This window comes from Hibiscus syriacus, unplaced genomic scaffold (assembly GCF_006381635.1).
Source record: "Hibiscus syriacus cultivar Baekdansim isolate YM2019G1 unplaced genomic scaffold, ASM638163v2 tig00000778_pilon, whole genome shotgun sequence".
Classification (NCBI taxonomy): domain Eukaryota; kingdom Viridiplantae; phylum Streptophyta; class Magnoliopsida; order Malvales; family Malvaceae; genus Hibiscus; species Hibiscus syriacus.
In genome coordinates this window covers 812,419-834,001 of record NW_024061825.1, presented here as the reverse complement: position 1 = coordinate 834,001, position 21,583 = coordinate 812,419, and the positions used below count along the sequence as shown (strand labels likewise).

The 21,583-nt window shown below is 34.5% G+C and overlaps 1 protein-coding gene across 1 annotated transcript; it reads right to left on the bottom strand.

Moving 5' to 3' along the window:
- Positions 1–53: 53 nt before the first annotated feature.
- On the bottom strand, positions 54–5,107 carry LOC120114173 (nipped-B-like protein B). The gene is made up of 4 exons (XM_039135168.1): positions 4,909–5,107; positions 3,656–4,592; positions 1,247–2,312; positions 54–1,007 (listed from the first exon to the last, which is right to left on the bottom strand). Exons 2-4 carry the CDS (start codon positions 3,731–3,733, stop codon positions 535–537), a joined length of 1,617 nt encoding a protein of 538 aa, XP_038991099.1. The 5' UTR covers positions 3,734–4,592; positions 4,909–5,107; the 3' UTR covers positions 54–534.
- Between the last annotated feature and the right edge of the window lie 16,476 nt (positions 5,108–21,583).

Genomic DNA, 21,583 nt, shown 5'->3' with positions numbered 1-21,583 from the left:
AAGCAACATAGAAGCAACAGGAGAGGTGAATGAATGAATGAATACCACTACTTTCTTTTCCCCCTATCTTACATTTTATTCTAAATATAAGAGTTCTATGTAACAAATCAAAATTGCAGTGGAATTGCAAAGACCCCACAGCTAGTTTCTCTCACAATCTCAATTAGAAAGAGCGTATCAGCTTTAAGCAATTCGAATAAGAATGCACATGCTTATAAATTACCTTTTTCCTAAGGCACCCTTGTTCGGTTGTGCTTTCATCGCTTCGTGTGAATTGAATGAATTAGTAGTCTCTCGGGCCAGGATGCAAATACGCAGCTTACACGTCCAGGCGGTGGAATGGCATGATAAGAGGCCGAGTGATGGTTGCCGAGACAGATCAGTTTGGCAGCCAGTCGTTTGAAAGCATTCACTGCAACACTCGAGATCGACAACAAAAGAACGCTGAATAGAAAAAACAAAGAACCCAGCCCCAAAGGGCAAAACCCAGCTGCAGTGTAGGAAGGTTAACCATGTGCCCACTAATAAAGATAATCAATATGGAATAACGTATGGAAGAGCGTAAACATCAACCGAATCTATCTGCAGAGCCTCTGCCCATACTTGTGGTGGCTCGTCAATCTCCGAAAATCCCACCTTGGGTTTCTTTGATTGAGATTCGGTATTCTGAAATAACCACAATTGCTCATCAAAATCAGACCATTCTTCCATTTTGGGCACGGTAAGTACCTGGCTCAAATACTTAGAATCCGGATGTGGTGGTTTGGTAGAAACTTCATCGATTTGACTAGTTTGTGCACTTGATAAATGCTTTGCTGGGGAGACGGATGACAACTGAGCTTCAACAATGCCATTCACCTTGCATTCTTTATTCTCGACTTTAGGAGTGGTTCCTGGTCCCTTGCTATCTAAAGTAAGTGGAATGGGAGCTTGACGAGACTCCAGTGTCTTTCTCAACAGTTGAGAGCAAGAAATTTTGGGCAACTTATTGGGTCTAACATCATCAACTGCAAGAAAAACAAAATAGAAAGCAGTACTTGTCACCGTTATAGATCTTTCAAACTGTCCCCTTCTAAGAAAAAAATCGATAAATTTTAGCCATGAATGCAATAGCACGATTTTGTTCACAGGTTTTCTAACAGATAAAAGGCACCAAAGTTTCAAGTGATCACCTACCTAAAGTAACACCAAAAATGTTTTCAAGTGATCAGCGGGATTGTATATACAATCATGGTATAAAACTCACCATGAAAAAATCCGTTTTTCTCCAAGTCCTTCCGCTTTCGGAGATTTTCCTCAGCAACGACATCCTTGTTTCCCTCCTTAGAAGGATGCAACGTTTTCAGACTGATGGTACTCAGAGGGTCATCTCTTTTGCTTCCATTTAAGTTATCCAAGTCCAAATTCCTATGTTCACCTTTCTCCTTCTTCGCTTTGTCTCTATCCTTATCTTTCCTGTGACTTTTCTTCTCTCTGTGTTTATCCCTGCGCCTATCCCTGATTTTATCATCTCCTTTTTCTTTGCATTTTTCTTTCCCTTCCCCACGCCTCTCAGCAATATTGTCCACTTGTTTGGGGATCCCTTCAACTCTAGCTTTATCTGCAGCAGAAACATTCGAAACCATAGCATTCCCACCAGCTCTCGTTTCCTCCATGATTCCTTGCACATCGAACTTCCTATCATCACTTTTCTTGGTCTTTTCCTTCTCTTCAGCCAATTTATTAGCAGTCTTAGCCACAAAACTGACCATTCCCTCATCCTTTTTCCGTCCACTGCCCGTAAACTTATCCACCAATTCGCATCTAGCTCCTGCACCTTCATCTCTGACCCTCCCCGCCAACTCCTGCACAAATATATAATCCCGGAAATCTTCAGCCAAATGACTATTCTGCCCAATCTTCTCTCCATTATAACCTGAAATGTGCCCAGCAAGTTTCTTCTCACCTGACAAACTGCTTCGATCTTTATCCCTATCCTTCTCTTTCTGGATAAACTTCTCCCCACTGTGACCTTCAGATTTTCCGGGAAGTTTCTTCTCATCTGAGATTTTCTCCCCATTCTGACCATCGGAATGACCAGAAAATTTCTTTTCCTCGGAGTTATTACTTCTGTCCTTTTCTTTTTCTTTATCTCGGCCCTTTTCCTTCTTTTTATCTCTGTCTTTTTCCTTTTTGTCTTTCTTATCCTTATCCCTTTGCTTTCCATCGCTTCTATCTTTAGCCTTTTTTTCTTTCTTTTCTTTCTTCTTCTCCTCCTTACCCTTGTCTTTGTCCCTCTTCTCCTTCTTATGACTCTTCTCTTCTTGTTTCTCCTGAAAATTGAGAATTTAGATTTTCAAAATATAGATTAATAAATCAAATGCAAAAGAAAATATTAACATAAATCCGAAACTACCAGACAGATCTTCAGTGCAGATATAAAGATACCTACGGAAATAACTTGGTCTACATATTACATGCCGATCATATATCAAGGTTATGACAGTGAGAATTAAAGGTATATGATAAAACATTAACAGCCATCTTAAGAATGTCAAGCATAAGTGCATATGGAGTCAACTATTCTAACAGATATTAAGAATGTCAAAACTCAGGAAGAAACCGATTCTTCCAGATATAGTAAAAACAGACACCAAGTAAATGCTTGTGTTCTTAATTAGTTAATAACTTTATACTCGAACCAATAGGAGACGTGGTTGATATTCTATCCAATATTTTTTCATCCATTACTTCTCAATATATTAATCATAATCAGCCAAATGTGGGGGGCGCCATTCAAGAATTATGAAAATCATGCTTGCAAATGGAGATGTAACTTGCACTGAATAGTAAGGGCACAAAATTAGTGGAGGGAAGCTAAACCCTAGGCCAAGCTTGATTACACACTGATGACATCACTTATCAAAGGTTGAAAACAAGAACATCATCCTCAGTAAGAACAGAAGTAAAAGTAACACATTAAGAATGATGATTGAAAAATCCGCTAAATCCTGAAGAAAAAGATTAAAATTCTTTCTTGTGTGATCCATAGAGCAAGTCAAACATCAGTTAGTAGAAGCTGATCTCTAGTGAGGGGAAAGAAAAGGTGAGAGATATTAACCCGAGTTAATCTTTCATTCGACAATGTATTGGCAAAATTTTGTTCCATGAATTAAATGTATCATCATGATTCATGACATTTTCATATAGACCATATAAGATTGAAATAACAATTGAGATGTTCATTCAGTCATAAGCATAACAACTAGCGCCTAATGGGGAGTAAATAAATTAGCACCACCAATGCCAGTCTACCGTTTCAATAAGGCTCCATTTAGATTTCATTTCAAATAAAGGCTCCATTCCTAAATGATATGTTCATGATATACAACCTATCAACCTAATACATGAAACTATATACATGCTTCATTCAGCAAGGCATGGCATTACTGAATTCTCAGTAAAAGTAGTCACAGAAGATTATGCATACATAAAATACATTTTCAGAGAAGACGACAAAAAACTTTATAAAGAATTTAACATTGCATGGAAATAAAAACAGAACAGCACAAGCTCAAATCCAATTCAGATATCAAGGAATTTGTTCTCGTCATGATACTGATGTGTGCTGATTCTACCATAATAATGGTGCAGAATACAAGCAAATGGTGTTAACCTTATTTAGCAAGTTCACATCATCAGTCCTAGCCTTCTTTTCATATCCTGGTGGTGGGAAAGGAAAGCAACGCGACATTTCACAGAAGTTTAGAACACTAAACGATAATGCCTTCCGAACGCAAAAACACTTGGATTATCTTCCAGTAGCAATGTTCCGTAAAGGGAACAAGAAGTAACTATGCTCCTATCCATGCACCATATCCCTGCATACATTTCCAGCTTCAATGTTCCCCCATGAACTCCCTGTCACTCTCGATAGCTCAAAAGAGTTCCTAAATCCACCAAGCTCTTTAATCTCCCTAACCTCAAATGTAACCCCAATTCAACTATCTAACACTAAACAAATCACTTCGAATGACAAAATCACCACAGCAAAGTCTCCAATCACTGCTAAGCCTACTCTTATCTTACCCTAAGCTACTTCAACAATGCCCCAAAATAGAAATATAACTTAAAGAAATGCTCTTCTGATCAAGAATTCTAGCTCAAAATCTATCATAAACCAAATGGGTATTTTAAGAAACAAAATAGTCCAGTAAAATCTAACACGCTTTGCTGTTTGCAGCACGATAAAGAATCATCAACTTCTTCTCCCAACAAAACAACCCAATGCCAAAATCATCCACCAACTGAGATCAACCACATAAAAATATCACTAAAAACCCAAACACACTTTTGTCTAAACCAACTAAATCCTCAAGCTTTTGAATCACAATCTACGCAATTAATCACGAAAGCAATCTTCTTCCATATCCAAAAGCTTTCCAATCACCATTTCCCTTAACAATCTGTTTAAAAACCAAAGCTCGAGAGAAATAGCTCCTCAATCCGATACTGCAAAAAACGAGAGGTTGAGCTCATTCATACTCTGAGCAGAACCCTAATCAGTTCCCAATTCGGGAAATTCCCCCAATCCGTTGATCCGGATGAAAAACCTAGAAAGAAAAATATACAATCAAACAAAAACTCCAACTGAGCAAACACCAAGCACCCATTATACAAAAATAGAAAACTTTAAGAAAACCCCAATTTTATCCAACGATTGAATAAAAAGAAAAATAAGCCCTAAAAAAGTTTTTCAAAATAGAAACTTAAAGACTTCTGAGTACCATAAGAGTAAATGGGTATCGATCAAAAGCCAAAAAAGAAAGCTTCGATTCAAAGCGTGACCGATAAACAAAAGAACCCGAAATCAGTTTTCGAAATAAAACAAAATTCGATGGTAATCGGGAAGACTAGATAGATTATTACCTAGCCCGAAACAAATTGGGCATTATAGGAAGGAACAATATCGTTTCTTTCTTTTTTCTCTCAAATTAATAAAAATATTAGATTATAAAATCAAAGATTAAAGAGATAAGCAGCGGAAGTAAGCAAAGGTTTAATCCCAGTTTTTTTTTTCTACCTGTTTTATGATTTTTTTTCTTGTTTTATTTGGTTTTTTTTTTTGGTATTGAAATGTTGGGTACTTTGAGAGAGAGAGAGAGAGAGAGCTCTTCTTTGTTAGAAGAAAAGCCTAATTGGTTTTTGTTGAGGGACATGCACGCGAGAGAGAGGAGAAAATCAGATCCAAACAAAATTAAAAATTAAAATAAATAAATAAATAAATAAATAAAGGTCCAAAAAAAGCCTAAAAGGCCCAAATAAATTGCAAAACTCGTATCGTAAACTTTTTTTCTCTATTTTCTTTTCAGAAAAAATATCTCATTAAAAATTCCTTCCAACGCTCGTAAGGGAAAAGAGTGCCCACGAGATTTATTGCCCATAATCAATATCATTAATTACAACAGAAATAATAATCTCGAGATAAATCGAGTCAAAGAACAACGCATTCCCAGTTCAAAAGGCTCATGTAGTTAAGTCATGGGCCACCTTATTACATGAACGTGGGATAAATACAACTTTGAACAATGCATTAAGATGAAACGAGCTTTAAGATGTGTGAAAGCAGAAAGTGGACAGGTTTACCATGTCAAGAGTTAATCCATTAGTCATCGTTGTCAAATCAGTCTAAAAAATAACTTGTTGCCAATGGTTCTCCTGAGCAAATTTCAATCCAACAATTATAGCATGGATCTCAGCCAGACCCGCCTCAATGCAAAGGGAAGGCGCCATAGCCATACCTCCGCCTGCAGAATCCCATGAAATAATACCAATGGTAGCCAACCGGCGCTGAGGGTCAAAAGTTCCTTCGACATTGATTTTGACATAACCAGGATCGAGGGTAACCAACGAGCCTCTGAAACATGAATCAGTCTTATCGGGAGGGGGGACCTTCTACCTGTTCGCCCTAGAGTGTGGTTCCTGGCTGCGGTGAACTCCTTTTGCAACATCCGAGCATTAAAAACGAGGAGCCAAGGAGGTTGAACTAAAGTTATTCATGCAAAGGGTAAAGAAAATATTTTTTTAACTAAAGTGTTTATTACAGTATCCACTAGAATATGTTAAAAATATAGTGTTTCATAGTATTGGAATAATTTTTTTTTATTAATCTAGGGTACTCATAAGTGGTAGTATATGTACTAAATACTCTTAATGATTGATAATTGTTGAAAACATTTTGATATTTCAATATAACAAATTAAGTTAAATGAATTTTAAGATTTTCCAAAATGATTTTCTAAGTATATTCGATATAATTATTCGAATATCAAAACATTACTCAAAATATTTCAAAAATCATTTTAATCCTTACTTAAGTGTAAAATTAAGTTTTAATCTTAAAACAATTTCAAAATAATCTTTCAAAGTATTTCGAACCATTTCAAAGCCAAAAATTCCAGATTGCTCAGAGGGAAGCGATTCCCCCCCCCAAGGGGGTACCGATTCCCCCCTGAATGGTTTGGCTCCGAGATTTCCAGAATGCTCGGAGAGAACCGATTCCCCCCTGTTCAACAGTCGAAATATTTGAATTTTACACTTAGGGAACCGATTCCCCATAGGGGGTACCGATTCCCCCACGCTCCAAACTGTTTTATTAATTGTTTTCACACTAAAACGGCTATATGATCTTCAGTAATCATCCCCAATGTTCAGAAGAGATTCAATGTGTATTTAAACAAGTTCTGAAGCCCTTGATCAACAAGAAATTATAGAGAAACAAGAGAGAAAGCATCAAACACCAAGTTTGTACAAATCAAGCCAATTTTCCTTTCAATATTCATTTTGCTTTCAAGAACACCATTTGTGCTCATTTGTAATTATCTTTGAGTGTTCTTTTCTTGTTCTAGAATTGTGCAAACATCTTACCTTGTGAGGTTTTCTTGTAAGTTTGCAAATTTGTAATCTTCTCTTTGGGAAAAAGAGTGTTCTCAAGAGTTGGGGTATACTCTTGAGGGATTTTGTAAGGTTATCTCTTTGGCCTCAAAAGAAAGAACAAATTAGTGAATTTGTTGGAAAATCCTTAGTGTGGATAGCTAAGGTAGTGGACGTAGACTTTGTTTGAGAAAGTCGAACCACTGTAAATCGCTGTGCAATTACTTTCAATTTTTCTGCAAAAGCTTCCACGAAATTTTTTAATTGCCAATTCACCCCCCTCTTGGCCGATTCCGTCGATCGATTAACTCAACAATTGGTATCAGAGCCTAACTCATTTGAAGGTTTAATCGTCTCTTGAGTCGATTCGGGAAGAGTTATATCAATTATTAAAGTCATCAATGGCCTCCGCTTCAAACTTCGACTCCGGTCTCCATTCGATGCCCGTCAATAAGCCTCCTTTCTTCAATGGAGCTAACTGTGCCTATTGGAAGAATAGAATGATGTACTTCATTCAAGCAAGTGACATGGGAGCATGGAATGCTGTAGAAGAAGGATACATCAAACCTCTCACTCATCCAAGGTTGTGGAGTGAATGAGAGACAAGAATGTTCCAGCTCAACTCCAAAGCCATCCATAATATTTTTTGTGCTCTTGGACCAGATGAATACGGAAGAGTTTCATCGTGTACAACCGCCAAAGAAATATGGGACAAGCTTCAAGTCACACATGAAGGTACAAATGAGGTAAAGAAATCAAAAATTAGTATTCTAACGCATAGCTATGAAAATTTCAGGATGAAACCAAATGAAGACATCAAAGCTATGACGGATAGATTTTCAACGATTGTCAATGGTCTCAAATCATATGGAGAGATCATCTCAAATGAAAAGTTTGTGAGGAAGTTAGTCTACTCCCTTCCAAAATCATGGCAATCAAAGAAGACGGCAATCATCGAGTCTAAGGACCTATCGTCCTTAACTCTTGAAGAACTTATCGGTTCACTCCTCACTCATGAGATGATGCTTGAAGATGAGGTGGACCTTGATAAAGTTGAAGAGAAACCCAAGGAAAAGGAGAAGAAGAAAAATATTGCAGTTGCTCTCAAATCCACAAAAGATGAGAGTGATTCTAATAATGATGATGATGACGAGGAAATGGCATTGTTTGCCAAACGGTTCAGAAAAATGATGAGACCTTACCAAGGAAGAAAATTCAAACGAAACGAAGGCCTCAAAAATGAACCAAAAGAGAAGGACCCAATCATTTGCTATGAATGCAAAAAGCCGGGGCATGTCAAATATGATTGCCCACAATTGAAGAAAAAGGGTCAATCAAAGAATAAGCACAAGGCTCATGTGGCTACATGGAGCGATGAAGAAAGTTCCGATGAAGAGGAACAAGAAGTAGCAAACTTGTGCTTGATGACATTCGGGGAAGATTCTAAGGTAACCTCTAACTCATCCGATTTTGATAATTTATCTTATGATGAGTTATTTGAGGAGTACAATGGGTTGGTTTCGGATTATGAGAAATTATTTTTAAAATATAAAAATGATGTTTCAAAATTGAAAAATGAAAACAAACTCATATCCAAAACCAACAACGATCTTGAAAGTAAAATCAAAGATTTGCAAATCAAACTAGAAGAGTTTGAAAAGAAAAATTTAGATTGTCAAAATTTACTTTCAAAGATCAATGATGATCATCAAAAGAAAATTGATGATCTTAAAACTTCTTTTGATAAAGTTGGAACAAAACATTTTGAAAAAGGTGGAAATTCAAAATCCAACTTTGTTAGAAAAAGTTTTAGAAACTACAATCATAGAGGTCCCCAAAAAACCTCTAATGGAAAAATCATTAGAAGTATGTGGGTTCCTAAAGAACTCATTACTACTAAAGATAAAAATATCCTACACAAATGGATACCTAAGGGGACTAGGATTTTGGAAACTAATGAATATGGACCCAAAAGAATTTGGGTACCAAAAATCAAAAATTAATCTATGTTTGTAGGAAAAGGAGCATTGCTACAAGGCACGGGAAACAAATTCAAATTCATGGTACCTTGATAGTGGATGCTCATCAAGACATATGACCGGAGACAAAAGCCGGTTCATTGAGCTTAACGCCAAAAATGGAGGAGAAGTGACTTTTGGAGACAATTCAAAAGGTCACATTGAAGGTATTGGTACAATAGGTAATACCTCTTCCATACAAATTAAGAATGTTTTATATGTGAATGGATTAAAGTATAATCTATTGAGTATTAGTCAATTATGCGATAAAGGATTCAATGTCTTATTTGAAATTAATGGTTGTAAAGTCATTGACATTGCATCTAATCAGATTATGCTTGTTGGTCATAGAATAGGAAACATTTACATGGTGCATTTAGATTCTATTGATATGACTAATTTATGCCTAGTTGCTAAGGATGAGCATGATAGTTGGTTATGGCATAGGAGACTAGGTCATGCTAGTATGAGTGTTTTGCAACGGTTAATTCAATGAGACTTAGTAAGAGGGTTGCCTAAGCTTAAATTTGATAATGATAAAATCTGTGATGCTTGTGCTAAAGGAAAACAAAAACGAGTTTCTTTTAAATCTATTAATGATGTATCAACTAGTAGAGTATTACAACTGATCCATTTAGATCTTTTTGGGCCAACTAGAACTACTAGCTTGGGAGGAAAACAATATGCATTTGTCTTGGTAGATGACTATTCTAGATACACTTGGGTTCTATTCTTAAGTACTAAAGATGAAGCATTAGAGCATTTCATCACATTTTCAAAAATAATCCAAAATGAAAAAGGTTACTCTATAACTAGTGTTAGGAGTGATCATGGAACTGAATTTGAAAATCTTGGATTTATTGAGTTTTGTAATTCTAATGGTATTAGCCATAATTTTTCAGCACCTAGAACCCCTCAACAAAATGGAGTTGTTGAGAGGAAAAATCGAACTTTAGAAGAAATGGCTAGAACCATGCTTTGTGAAAATAATTTGCCAAAATATGTTTGGGCGGAAGCCACAAATACCGCTTGTTATGTTGTAAATCGAGTAATGATTAGGCCAATTTTAAAGAAAACTCCATATGAAATTCTCAAAAATAAAAAACCTAACATTAGCTATTTTCATCCTTTTGGATGTAAATGTTTTGTTTTAAACAACGGTAAAGAAAACCTTGGCAAATTTGATGCTAAAAGTGATGAAGGAATTTTTCTGGGTTATTCCTTAAATTCTAAAGCTTATCGTGTATTAATAAAAGAACTTTAGTTGTAGAAGAGTCTATACATGTTGTTTTCGATGATAATCCCCTTCCGAGGAAGGATTCTTCTGTTAATGATGGTGTAGGTATTGTACAAGCAAATGACGTTAGACATGACGTTGGAGAATCATCATCAAAGGAAGAAACAAAAGATGAGGAAACTCATGATCCCCTCGAGAATCCAACCATTGAAGAAAGGGAAGTATCTTTTCCAAGAGAGTACAACTATGTCAAGGATGGTGAAATTATAGGTGATCTATCAAAAGGGGTAACTACTCAATCTTCTCTTAGAAATATCTGTAATTATGTTGCATTTATTTCATGCATAGAGCCTAAGAACATCAAAGAAACATTAAAAGATGAACATTGGATTATGGCTATGCAAGAAGAATTAAATCAATTTGAGAGAAGTAAAGTATGTACATTAGTTGAAAGGCCTAGTAATAAATCTACTGTAGGTACTAGATGGGTTTTTAGAAATAAACTTGATGAAAGTGGTAATATAGTGAGGAACAAGGCTAGACTTGTTGCTCAAGGCTATACTCAAGAAGAATGCATAGACTATGATGAAACATACGCTCCCGTAGCTAGGATGGAAGCAATTAGAATGTTATTAGCATTTGCATGTTTCAATGAATTTAAATTATATCAAATGGATGTTAAAAGTGCATTTTTAAATGGTTTTATAAAGGAAGAAATGTATGTGGAACAACCTCCAGGTTTTGAAGATTCAAATTTTCCGGATCATGTTTTAAAATTGACAAAAGCTCTTTATGGTTTAAAACAAGCTCCTAGAGCTTGGTATGAAAGATTGTCAAATTTTTTAATTGAAAAAGGTTTTTCAAAAGGAAATGTTGACACTACATTGTTTTTAAAGAGAAAAGGTAAAGATTTATTAGTAGTTCAAAGTTATGTTGATGATATAATATTTGGTTCTACTAATGATGTTCTTTGCCAAGAATTTTCTAAGCTAATGCAAAGTGAGTTCGAGATGAGCATGATGGGGGAGCTCTCATTTTTCTTGGGACTCCAAATCAAGCAAAGAAAAGATGGCATCTTCATTAATCAAGCTAAGTACGTCAAAGATATGCTCAAGAAGTTTGGACTGGAAAATGGGAAACCTCATGACACTCCAATGAGCTCTTCAACAAAGCTTGACTTAGATGAAGGAGGTAAATGTGTAGATGTTAAATTATATAGGTCAATGATTGGCTCTTTGCTTTATCTAACTGCAAGTAGACCGGACATTATGTTTAGTGTTTGCTTATGTGCTAGATTTTAATAATGTCCTAAGGAATCACATTTACTAGCTGTTAAGAGAATCTTTAGATACCTTAAGGACACTCCTAGTTTAGGACTTTGGTATCCTAGAGACTCTAGCTTTAGCTTGCATGCTTTTTCTGATGCAGATTATGGAGGATGCAAATTAGATAGGAAAAGCACCTCCGGTAATTGTCAATTCCTTGGAAATATGCTGATTTCTTGGTTTTCAAATAAGCAAAATTGTGTTGCATTATCTACCACTGAAGCGTAATACATTTCAGCCGGTAGTTGTTGTGCACAAGTTTTATGGATGAAACAACAACTTTTTGATTATGGAATTGAAGTAGGTACCATTCCTATCAAGTGTGACAATACTAATGCTATTTGTCTCACTAAAAATCCCATCCAACACTCTAGAACTAAGCACATTGAAATAAGACATCACTTAATTAGAGACCATGTCACTAAGGAAGATGTAGTTCTAGAATATGTTGATACTTTGCATCAATTAGAGGATATCTTTACAAAACCCTTAGACAAGGAAAAGTTTTGGACACTTAGAAGAGAATTAGGTTTAACTAACCTATCTTCACTTAGTGTTTAAAATAATTTAGCACTTTTAATAAATACTGAAAAATGCTTATAATAATAATTTTTGATTGCATTCTTGCTATTAGTTAGGGGGAGTTTATGATTCTTAGTGAAAATTAATTTTATGTTCAAATAATGTTTAAAGATTAATTTAATTGTTTGAACATAATTATTTTTCAATATATGAGTTGCCTATACCACTATAGAAGATTAATTTAGCATTTTATGTGCTTAAAAGTCGAATTTTAGCATTTTGGTGCATAGGGAATCGATCCCCCCATGAGGCAACCGATTCCCCCTTTGAAGGGGAACCGATTCTCCCCACAGGGGAATCAATACCCCCTGGGGTTCTGTTAAAATCGGGCAAGAACACCCAAAACCCCAAAACCTATTCCACCGTTTCTCTCCCTCAAACACTCAAATCTCCATTCTTGCCTCAAATCATTGATTTTAATCGGAAATCACTTCAAATATCATCTCCGAAACTTGCAATCATCATTAAAATCGTGCAAACAACATCTAAATCCCCTCAATCTTCATCTTTCAAGGTAAATTTTTCTAAACTCTCTACTTCATTGTTTTTGAACATAGGATTAGTTTTAATTAGTTCTAGGTTGAAATAGTGATCGGACATTGATTGTTTAGTGATTAGAAACTAGATGTTACAACTAATTTCATCAAAAACACAAGAATTTTTCAAAATTTTTAAATTTTCGAAATTAAAAAAAAAATTTGTTGTTTTTCAAATCATTGTGTTTTGATTAAATTATGTTGTTGTTATGAAAACTATACATATATTATTTCTCAAAACCATATTTTTCAAAAGTTTTTCAAAAACTTTGCCCATTAGGATTGATTTAGAGAACCTTGAAATATTGAGGACTCAATTGAGTTTTGGGATTAATTAAATTGCATACATTTGATTTTAAAATTGCAGGTTATCCAATCTATTCCGATTTCCTTCACCATGTCTAATCCTAAACGTGCTAGGTCTTCATCTAGTCGTTCACACCGACAACCAAATCCACCTCCAAATCCTCCACCTATTCCAATTTCTAATCCTAATCCTATTGATCCTAATTTGACTATCCAAAATTCGTGTTTCAATCATCCTGGTCCTAGAAATCATCGTTTTTGGTATTATCAATATTTCGACTCTTACAAAATCCGGGAAGAACGTATTCCTTCTCGTCAAGCTATGTTAGCTATCAATTTTAAATATCTTCCTCTTTTACAAGAGTGGAAATTTGATAAACTCTTTGACCTTGAACCCATCGTTTACCATCAACTTGTTCGTATTTTCTATTCTAATGCCGTTTGTGTTAAAGACCAAACTGAAACCGAAACCATAGGAATTCGTTCCTACCTTCTAGGACAATTCTTATATATTGACTCGGCTTACATAGCCAATACATTCGGATTAGATAATGGAGGGATTTCAAATGAAAAACAGGTTTTAGGATCTCGTTATAAAAGAAGGGATAGTGCAAGTGTCCTAGACCTTCATGAACGTTTTCTTCATCTAATGATTTCTTGGTGGTTTCGACCATCTGGAGGTCGTTATTCTACTCTTAGAGCCTTAGATCTTTGGTGGTTACATTGTTTCGAAAACAATATTAAAATCAACCTACCTCAGATTATTTTTGCTGAAATTGTTGAAACTGTAAATCTTGTTCATAATAAAAAACTATGTTCATCTCTTCGTTTACGGTTGTATTTTGAGTAATCTGTTTTCCAAAGCTGGGCTTAGAGTCGGTCTAGATGCCGTTTTTCCTCTTAAGAAACAAATTAACCTTCTTTCCTTAACGAGAGCGGGATGGATTAAGGATAAGGAAACCGGGGAATGGGTTTGATCTTTTGCAACTACTCCGGGAGCTAGTTCTTCACAAGCTCCACCCGAAGCTGACGAAGATCTCGAGCTTGAGCAACTAATGCGAGACATCGATGAAGCTGAAGCTGAACCTGAGCAGGCCGAGGAGCAGCTCGAAGAGCAAGCACAACAATCGACTCAAATGCCTCCATATTTTCAATCTTTTATGGAGACATTTGATTACCGATATGCGACCATGGATTCACGCTTTATTTCTATAGAGTCCCATTTATCCACAATGGGAGCTCAACAATTAGAAATTCTTCGGGAAATGCGTGCAAATAATGAAGCAACCAACGCACGTATTAATGACCTCACTAACGAAATGGCCGCTATGCGAGCTCGTTTTCCTCCTCCTAATCTGGATATATGATTAAATGTTTTACTTTGTTTTCCAAACTTATTGTTTTAACATTTTGAATATTTTGGGATGTTTGAATTTGAGGATTGTGAATTTGTTTGGATTTATGGATGGTTTGAACTTATATGTTTAGTGTGCTTTATTTATTTTTGCATCATTTACATCATTATTAGTAATATGACCAATTTTACCATATCACATTATTTATGAATATTGATTACGGAACTAATGGCTAACGTTTCTCTTAATTGTGATCTTAGCAGCTTATGCATACATATACCTAATCAATTGGCTTAATATTTTTCACGTTTATTTGAATCTTTTTGATTTAACAAAAAGGAGGAGAAGTGTGTTTTAAGTGTGTTTTTTAAAATGATAAATAGGAGAAGTGTTAAAGTAAGGGGGAGTAATTTCAAAATCTTAAAATTACTAAAATGTTTTGTTATATCAAAAAGGGGGAGATTGTTGAAAACATTTTGATATTTCGATATAACAAATTAAGTTAAATGAATTTTAAGATTTTCCAAAATGATTTTCTAAGTATATTCGATATAATTATTCGAATATCAAAACATTACTCAAAATATTTCAAAAATCATTTTAATCCTTACTTAAGTGTAAAATTAAGTTTTAATCTTAAAACAATTTCAAAATAATCTTTCAAAGTATTTCGAACCATTTCAAAGCCAAAAATTCCAGATTGCTCAAAGGGAACCGATTCCCCCCCAAGGGGGTACCGATTCCCCCTGAATGGTTTGGCTCCGAGATTTCCAGAATGCTCGGAGGGAACCGATTCCCCCATAGGGGGTATCGATTCCCCCCTGTTCAACGGTCGAAATATTTGAATTTTACACTTAGAGAACTGATTCCCCATAGGGGGTACCGATTCCCCCCACGCTCCAAACTGTTTTATTAATTGTTTTCACACTAAAACGGCTATATGATCTTCACTAATCATCCCCAACGTTCAGAAGAGATTCAAGGTATATTTAAACAAGTTCTGAAGCCCTTGATCAACAAGAAATTATAGAGAAACAAGAGAGAAAGCATCAAACACCAAGTTAGTGCAAATCAAGCCAATTTTCCTTTCAATATTCATTTTGCTTTCAAGAACACAATTTGTGCTCATTTGTAATTATCTTTGAGTGTTCTTTTCTTGTTCTAGAATTGTGCAAACATCTTACCTTGTGAGGTTTTCTTGTAAGTTTGCAAATTTGTAATCTTCTCTTTGGGAAAAAGAATGTTCTCAAGAGTTGGGGTATACTCTTGAGGGATTTTGTAAGGTTATCTCTTTGGCCTCAAAAGAAAGAACAAATTAGTGAATTTGTTGGAAAATCCTTAGTGTGGATAGCTAAGGTAGTGGACGTAGACTTTGTTTGAGAAAGTCGAACCACTGTAAATCGCTGTGCAATTACTTTCAATTTTTCTGCAAAAGCTTCCACGAAATTTTTTAATTACCAATTCACCCCCCTCTTGTTCCTATTCCGTCGATCGATTAACTCAACAATAATGAACGCTCAAATACCCTACGGTCTCTGGTGCTTGAACTTGAGACCTCTAGAAATAATAATCATTCCTTCAATCACGAAAATAATTTGGTTCATGCAGAATACTAAATTCTTAATAATGTCTGATAATATTTAAATTTGATAAAAATTAAAATGCATATATTTATTTTACCAACAATCAGTTTGTTTAGTAGGGTGAGACACCATATTTCTTAAGTAAGGTCAGGGTTTTGAACCCTGATATTTGCGAATAAAGCAAACTGGATTTGAATGGTCTCCACCGCCTTTACAATACTCAATTTAAATTAATCAATAAATCGAACGTAAATGATTAATTCAAAAAAGTAGCTATCTAGTTAAATCCTTAACTTATTTTAATTTAATTTAAACTTTTATCTTTTCTTTGATTTTAGTTACAAAATACCCCATCCCTGCATTAAACGTAAGGTGTTCATGTCACTAAAACATGTGGGTAACAAGGATGATATATAGTTTGGGAGGTTTAGGGGTTTTGGAGAGGTGTATAAAAAATTCTAATATCCGATTTTGTGTAAAAAATATCTGAAACTGGATTTGGGAAAAATCGGTTTTTTTAAAACCGGATCGGATATTTAAAAATGGATAATATAACCGGTTTGGGAAAAAATTGGACGATCGATTTTTTTACCGGATTAAAACCGATTTGAAAAAACCCGAATAAAAAACCAGTTTTTATCCAAAAAAAATCCGGTCTGAGGTTTTAAAAACTAGCCGTTGGGAGTTTTTGTACAGATTTGTACAATGATACAAATCCATAAGCCATCACCGTTAAGTCGGTGCATCCATAAAACAGTAACCATAGATTTCAGTGTACCACATGTTAAAACAATAAAACAATTTTTCAAAATATAAGGAACACACTAGAGAATCCAATTATTTTTCAGATGCATTTTGTAGTTTTCAATATGGATAACATGAACTTGTGCAATTTGATCGGATCCCAATAATAAGATCTTATTGAAGAGAATCGATTTCTAACCGATCCAATCAGACATTTAAGATTGATACTTTTAGAATTCCACTAAGTTTCTATATGCATCAGGAAAACGTTCAGGAACCTTTATACATAATAATTCTAAATTCAGATTTACTGCGAGTGATTCCATTACCCAAACAATCAGGGGTATTCAGGAATATACTTTGAATTCATAGAATTTCAGCCCAATTGAACCAAATGAGGTATTCAGAATCTTTTCCTTCTGCGTTACTTGCGTTTTCCAACATGACCGAAGTGATTTTAGATGAAAATATAGAATCGAAGATTCAAGTCATTTACAATCTACGACTATCGATCATATTATCAAACAACTCAAGTTATTCAACTCCCAAACTGATGCATGTCAACAAGTCAATTCATTATCATTCCAGTGTATTCACTCTTTAATACCATAATGCAGATCCATAGATCATCCCCATAGCCATCACTGAATAAATCTTCCAACGGTCTTTATTTCATTTCCACGTTTCAACAATATCAGGAAATATGGACGTACTTGATCCATGGCTCATAACCCATAAGGACAATTCATCATGTAAGTTCAACAGTGTTTCCAAACTCATCTAATCACCTATTTAATCCTCAGTCATTGATGTTACTTAGTTCATTTAGTAAGCAAGTCTATCCCGATTACTTTAAAGTTTTCCAGAATAATTCAGACGTTTCTGAATTTCAAATACACGTTGTACTTCATTTCAGTTCAATTTATTCATATAATAAAGTCATTCTGGTATTCGTGGTTGATTTGACTAACGAATACCCACTTATTAATATTGTATGCGCTCTAGAGTTGAGCTGAGCCAAGTACTTCCAAAATTATCATCGATCCAAATTTGAGAAGATGAACAAACATTCGAGTGGTACTTATATCATTCAGGTAATGATATAGCACTAACGTTGGTTGATCACTTAAGCTGCGTTCCACAACTTTTACTGGTAGCACAACATCCATGTTTATTTGGATTTCTTAATTAATCCAAGACATTTACTTATTCTAGGTCATTTTGGTCATTTTGGTGCTCAACGTTTTTCTATTCATTTCAAAGCTTGAGTATATCCATTCATTCCTGAGCTTGGTGACATTCTTGAGTCATTTCCATTCAAAAGGTATTTTGGCCATTTTACAATTCTAGAATATTTCAATCATTTCCTTCCGTTCGGTCTTATTATTTAATTCAAACTTATCATTTATGTCAGTCCCTTTGAACTATTCTGACAAAATATCACCATCGATAAATTATTATTCTTCACGTACTTACTCAAGTCAGAGATTTCCAAGTTAAAGGCCTTCTCAAATATTACTAACAGATTATCAGAATTTTCCATACAAAAATTAGATCTCAACAATCAAATCAGTAATTTATCGGTTTAAAACAAATTCTCATGTTACTTCCTCATTCAGAGTCAACTTGGACTATTTTTACCTCTCAAGGGTATTTTTGTAATTTTTTAATCAGATAATTTTGGTATTAACTCTTAACGAAAATAATTATACTTTAGAGATCCAATGGTTAATTGCTTTCTTGAACATTCTTTGATCTCGAAATGATTCCTTAACAGACTTATAATATCTTATACAAACCTTTTTAGGGTTAAAAATCAATTATCCAAATTTTCTAAGCAAAACTAGCATTTCTTATGCACATCTGTAATTATATCGGATCAATATGTCTTTTCAGAGTTATTAACCAACTTTTAGGGACAATCCTTGTTATCCTCAAACATAAGGGTATTTTCGTAATTTTACCCTACCAGAGTATTCTCATAATTTCCCATCCAAGTACCTTTAACATTTAACCTTTAAAATATAAGTTACAAATCTATGATTGATTTCTTTATCATAAATCACACAACTTGTAATTTAATTCTAACATTCCCTCAATCTCTTATATTAATCATTCGATCCGAATTCAGTTATCGACCATAAAGCATAAAGAGGTAGTAAAGTATTACCTCGATTTTCGTGCAATATTGATCGACCATAAAAATTCCATTGGAATGCCTTTGATCTTCAATTCAACTTCCAATAATTCCTCAGATACATATCAACATAAATTATATAAAAAAACGGAGCTTAATTGCGATAAACGGATCGAATCGGGTGATAAATCAGTGAAAAACAGCTTATCGGGTTCGAATTTGGCGAAACGGACTTCAGATTCAGATTCAAGACGTCGAAAGCATAAAATATGACTTTTCGAAAATTTGGAAATTTCGGTCAAAATCAAAGTCAACGGGTTTGACTGGAAATTTCAAGGTATTCGAGTTCAAATTTCGAAAAACGGACAGCGGAATTGGATTTGGAACGTCGAAAAATGTCAGGATAGGTATACTCGGTCAAAGTCAAAGGTCGTTTAATGTCCGATCAAAGCCAGTCAAAGTTTTGGTCAACTTTTGTCAATACCGGTCAATGGTTAACGGGTCGGGTAAACGGGTCAGGTCGAAACCGGTCAAAATAGCTCCAAAACCGGTCAAATCGGTCATTTTTTTCTTCTCCACACGCAGTGGCGGTGCGTGAACAGTGCTAAATTCCCAGAAAAATTACTAAAAAATATTTTGAGCGATTTCGAGATACTTACAAAGCTCAGTTCACAATTTTGAACGGCGGAGAGCTCGATTTCAACAAATCAGAAACTTTGACCGCTTCACCTCCTCACGCGCCGCCGTTGACGGAGACCAAGGATGACACCGGCGGACTCGGAACGATGCAAGGAACACGATGGTGCGGGAGGTGTCGTAAACGGATCATCGGATCGTCGTGAATCGATGAAAAACCAACTGAAATCGAGTTATTACCGACAATACTTCCGACTCAAATTAACGACGAACGGCGATGATTCACGACGAAACGTTTGAGGGGTTTTGTTCCTCGGTAGACAACGAACACGATGGTGGTTTCGGCTTGTCGATCGGAGGTCGGACGACGAGTAGATCGGAGTTGAAAGGAGGGTTGTTGGAGAAGGAAAAACTAGAAAAATGAGAACCTAGAGAGGGGGTTTATAATTCATCTCATAATAAAAATGGGTAAACCTTGAGTTTAGCCACTGAATTTTCTACACTTTATAAAACGGTTTGTCAACTTTAAAACTTTACAATTTAATCCACCGTTTCTTTCAAAATATCAATTAAATTCACCATTTTATAATTTCTTAAAATTTAGCCCCTAAATTGAGATGTTACATTTGTGACCGTTTTTTTCTAAAAAAATCACCATTTTACCACCACCGGTTTTTTTATATCCGATTTTTTTTAAAAACCAGTTTTTTAAAAACCTAAACCGATTACACCATCCGACCCTCCAAACTGGTTAGGATCCGAACCGATTTTTTTAAATCTGATTTTTTGTCTAGGTAAAAAAATTGGATCGATTTTTATCCAAACCGGATCAATTTTTTATCCGACTTTGTGCATGTCTAGGGTTCTGGAACCAACGAGAGCAAGCAATAGTGTTTAAGAGTCCTACATCGTTAAATCTTTGGGTAAACTACCTGATTTGGTCACTCACCTATTTTCGAGTTTATGTTATGGTCACTCACTATTTTTTCCTCTTTAAAATCACACTTATTATTCCGTTTTATTTCTATTTTGATCACATATTAAATTGTTCTGTTTTACTTCAAATTTATCTTAATTTTAAAAAATAATAAATCCTTATTATTTAAAAAATTTATTAATTTAAATTTTAACTCTTATTTAAAATATTTAACGTCTTATCCTATAAATCAACTATTATTGATAATAAGAAAATATTTTAGACATTTCATTTAGCATTGTTTATTGTTGTTTAATTTAAACTCTTTATTTTCATTTTTTTATGATTTATATTTATTTTATTTTAATAAAATAAGTAATGAATGAACATAACACATATATATTAAATCACTTTAAAAAAATTATACACATACATAACTAATATAAATATATTTTGAAAATTTTATGTGCATAATTAATACAAATATAATTTTATGTATTTTTAAAGCTATGCGAGGGACTATAGTCTAGTTTAAGTTTAAGGAAAGACGTAATCGAAAATATTAAAAAAGTATAAAGTTTCTGGTTGAGCATAACTTGAAATGTTATATTTTTAATATTCTCCGATTGCACATCCTCTCCATAATTTTTCAATTGATAACCGAAAATATTATAAGTTCAAATCGAAAATTTTAATTTTTCTAACATTTTAAGTTATACTCAACCGAAAATGTTAAAAGATTAACATTTTAAATTGCACGAAAATATTATATTTCTTTAAACATTTTCAGTTGCATTTTTTAACTTTAAATTAAGCGGCCGTACGGAAAAACTTCCCGAACGCATCGAGTTCCAAAATATAAATATTTCGGGTTTTGTTCTTAGGCAACACGCTAGTAACCTAGGAAGGGGACAAGGCCTAAGTGAAGCCCCCATTGGGCCCATATGACCCTTTCTCGATTGATACATCGAGTGATGTTAGATACAATGTAGTTATAAATGATATTTCTTGTTTATATTTCTTAATTATATTTATAAAATGTGAAAATAATGAGGACACAATGTATCAATAGGGGTGTCCAACTGATTGGTTCGGTTAACTAACAAAATCGAATTGGTCAAAAATCATTAATTGAAAATTTTTCACCTTTAACCATGAATCAAATCGAAAATTTTCAAAATTTTTTTAATCGAATCGAACAAAGTTTGATTAATTCGTCAGTTAATTGAATTAACCAGAATTTTAAATAATATATACAATATATTTAATATTTAATATTTTCAGTTAATTCGGTTG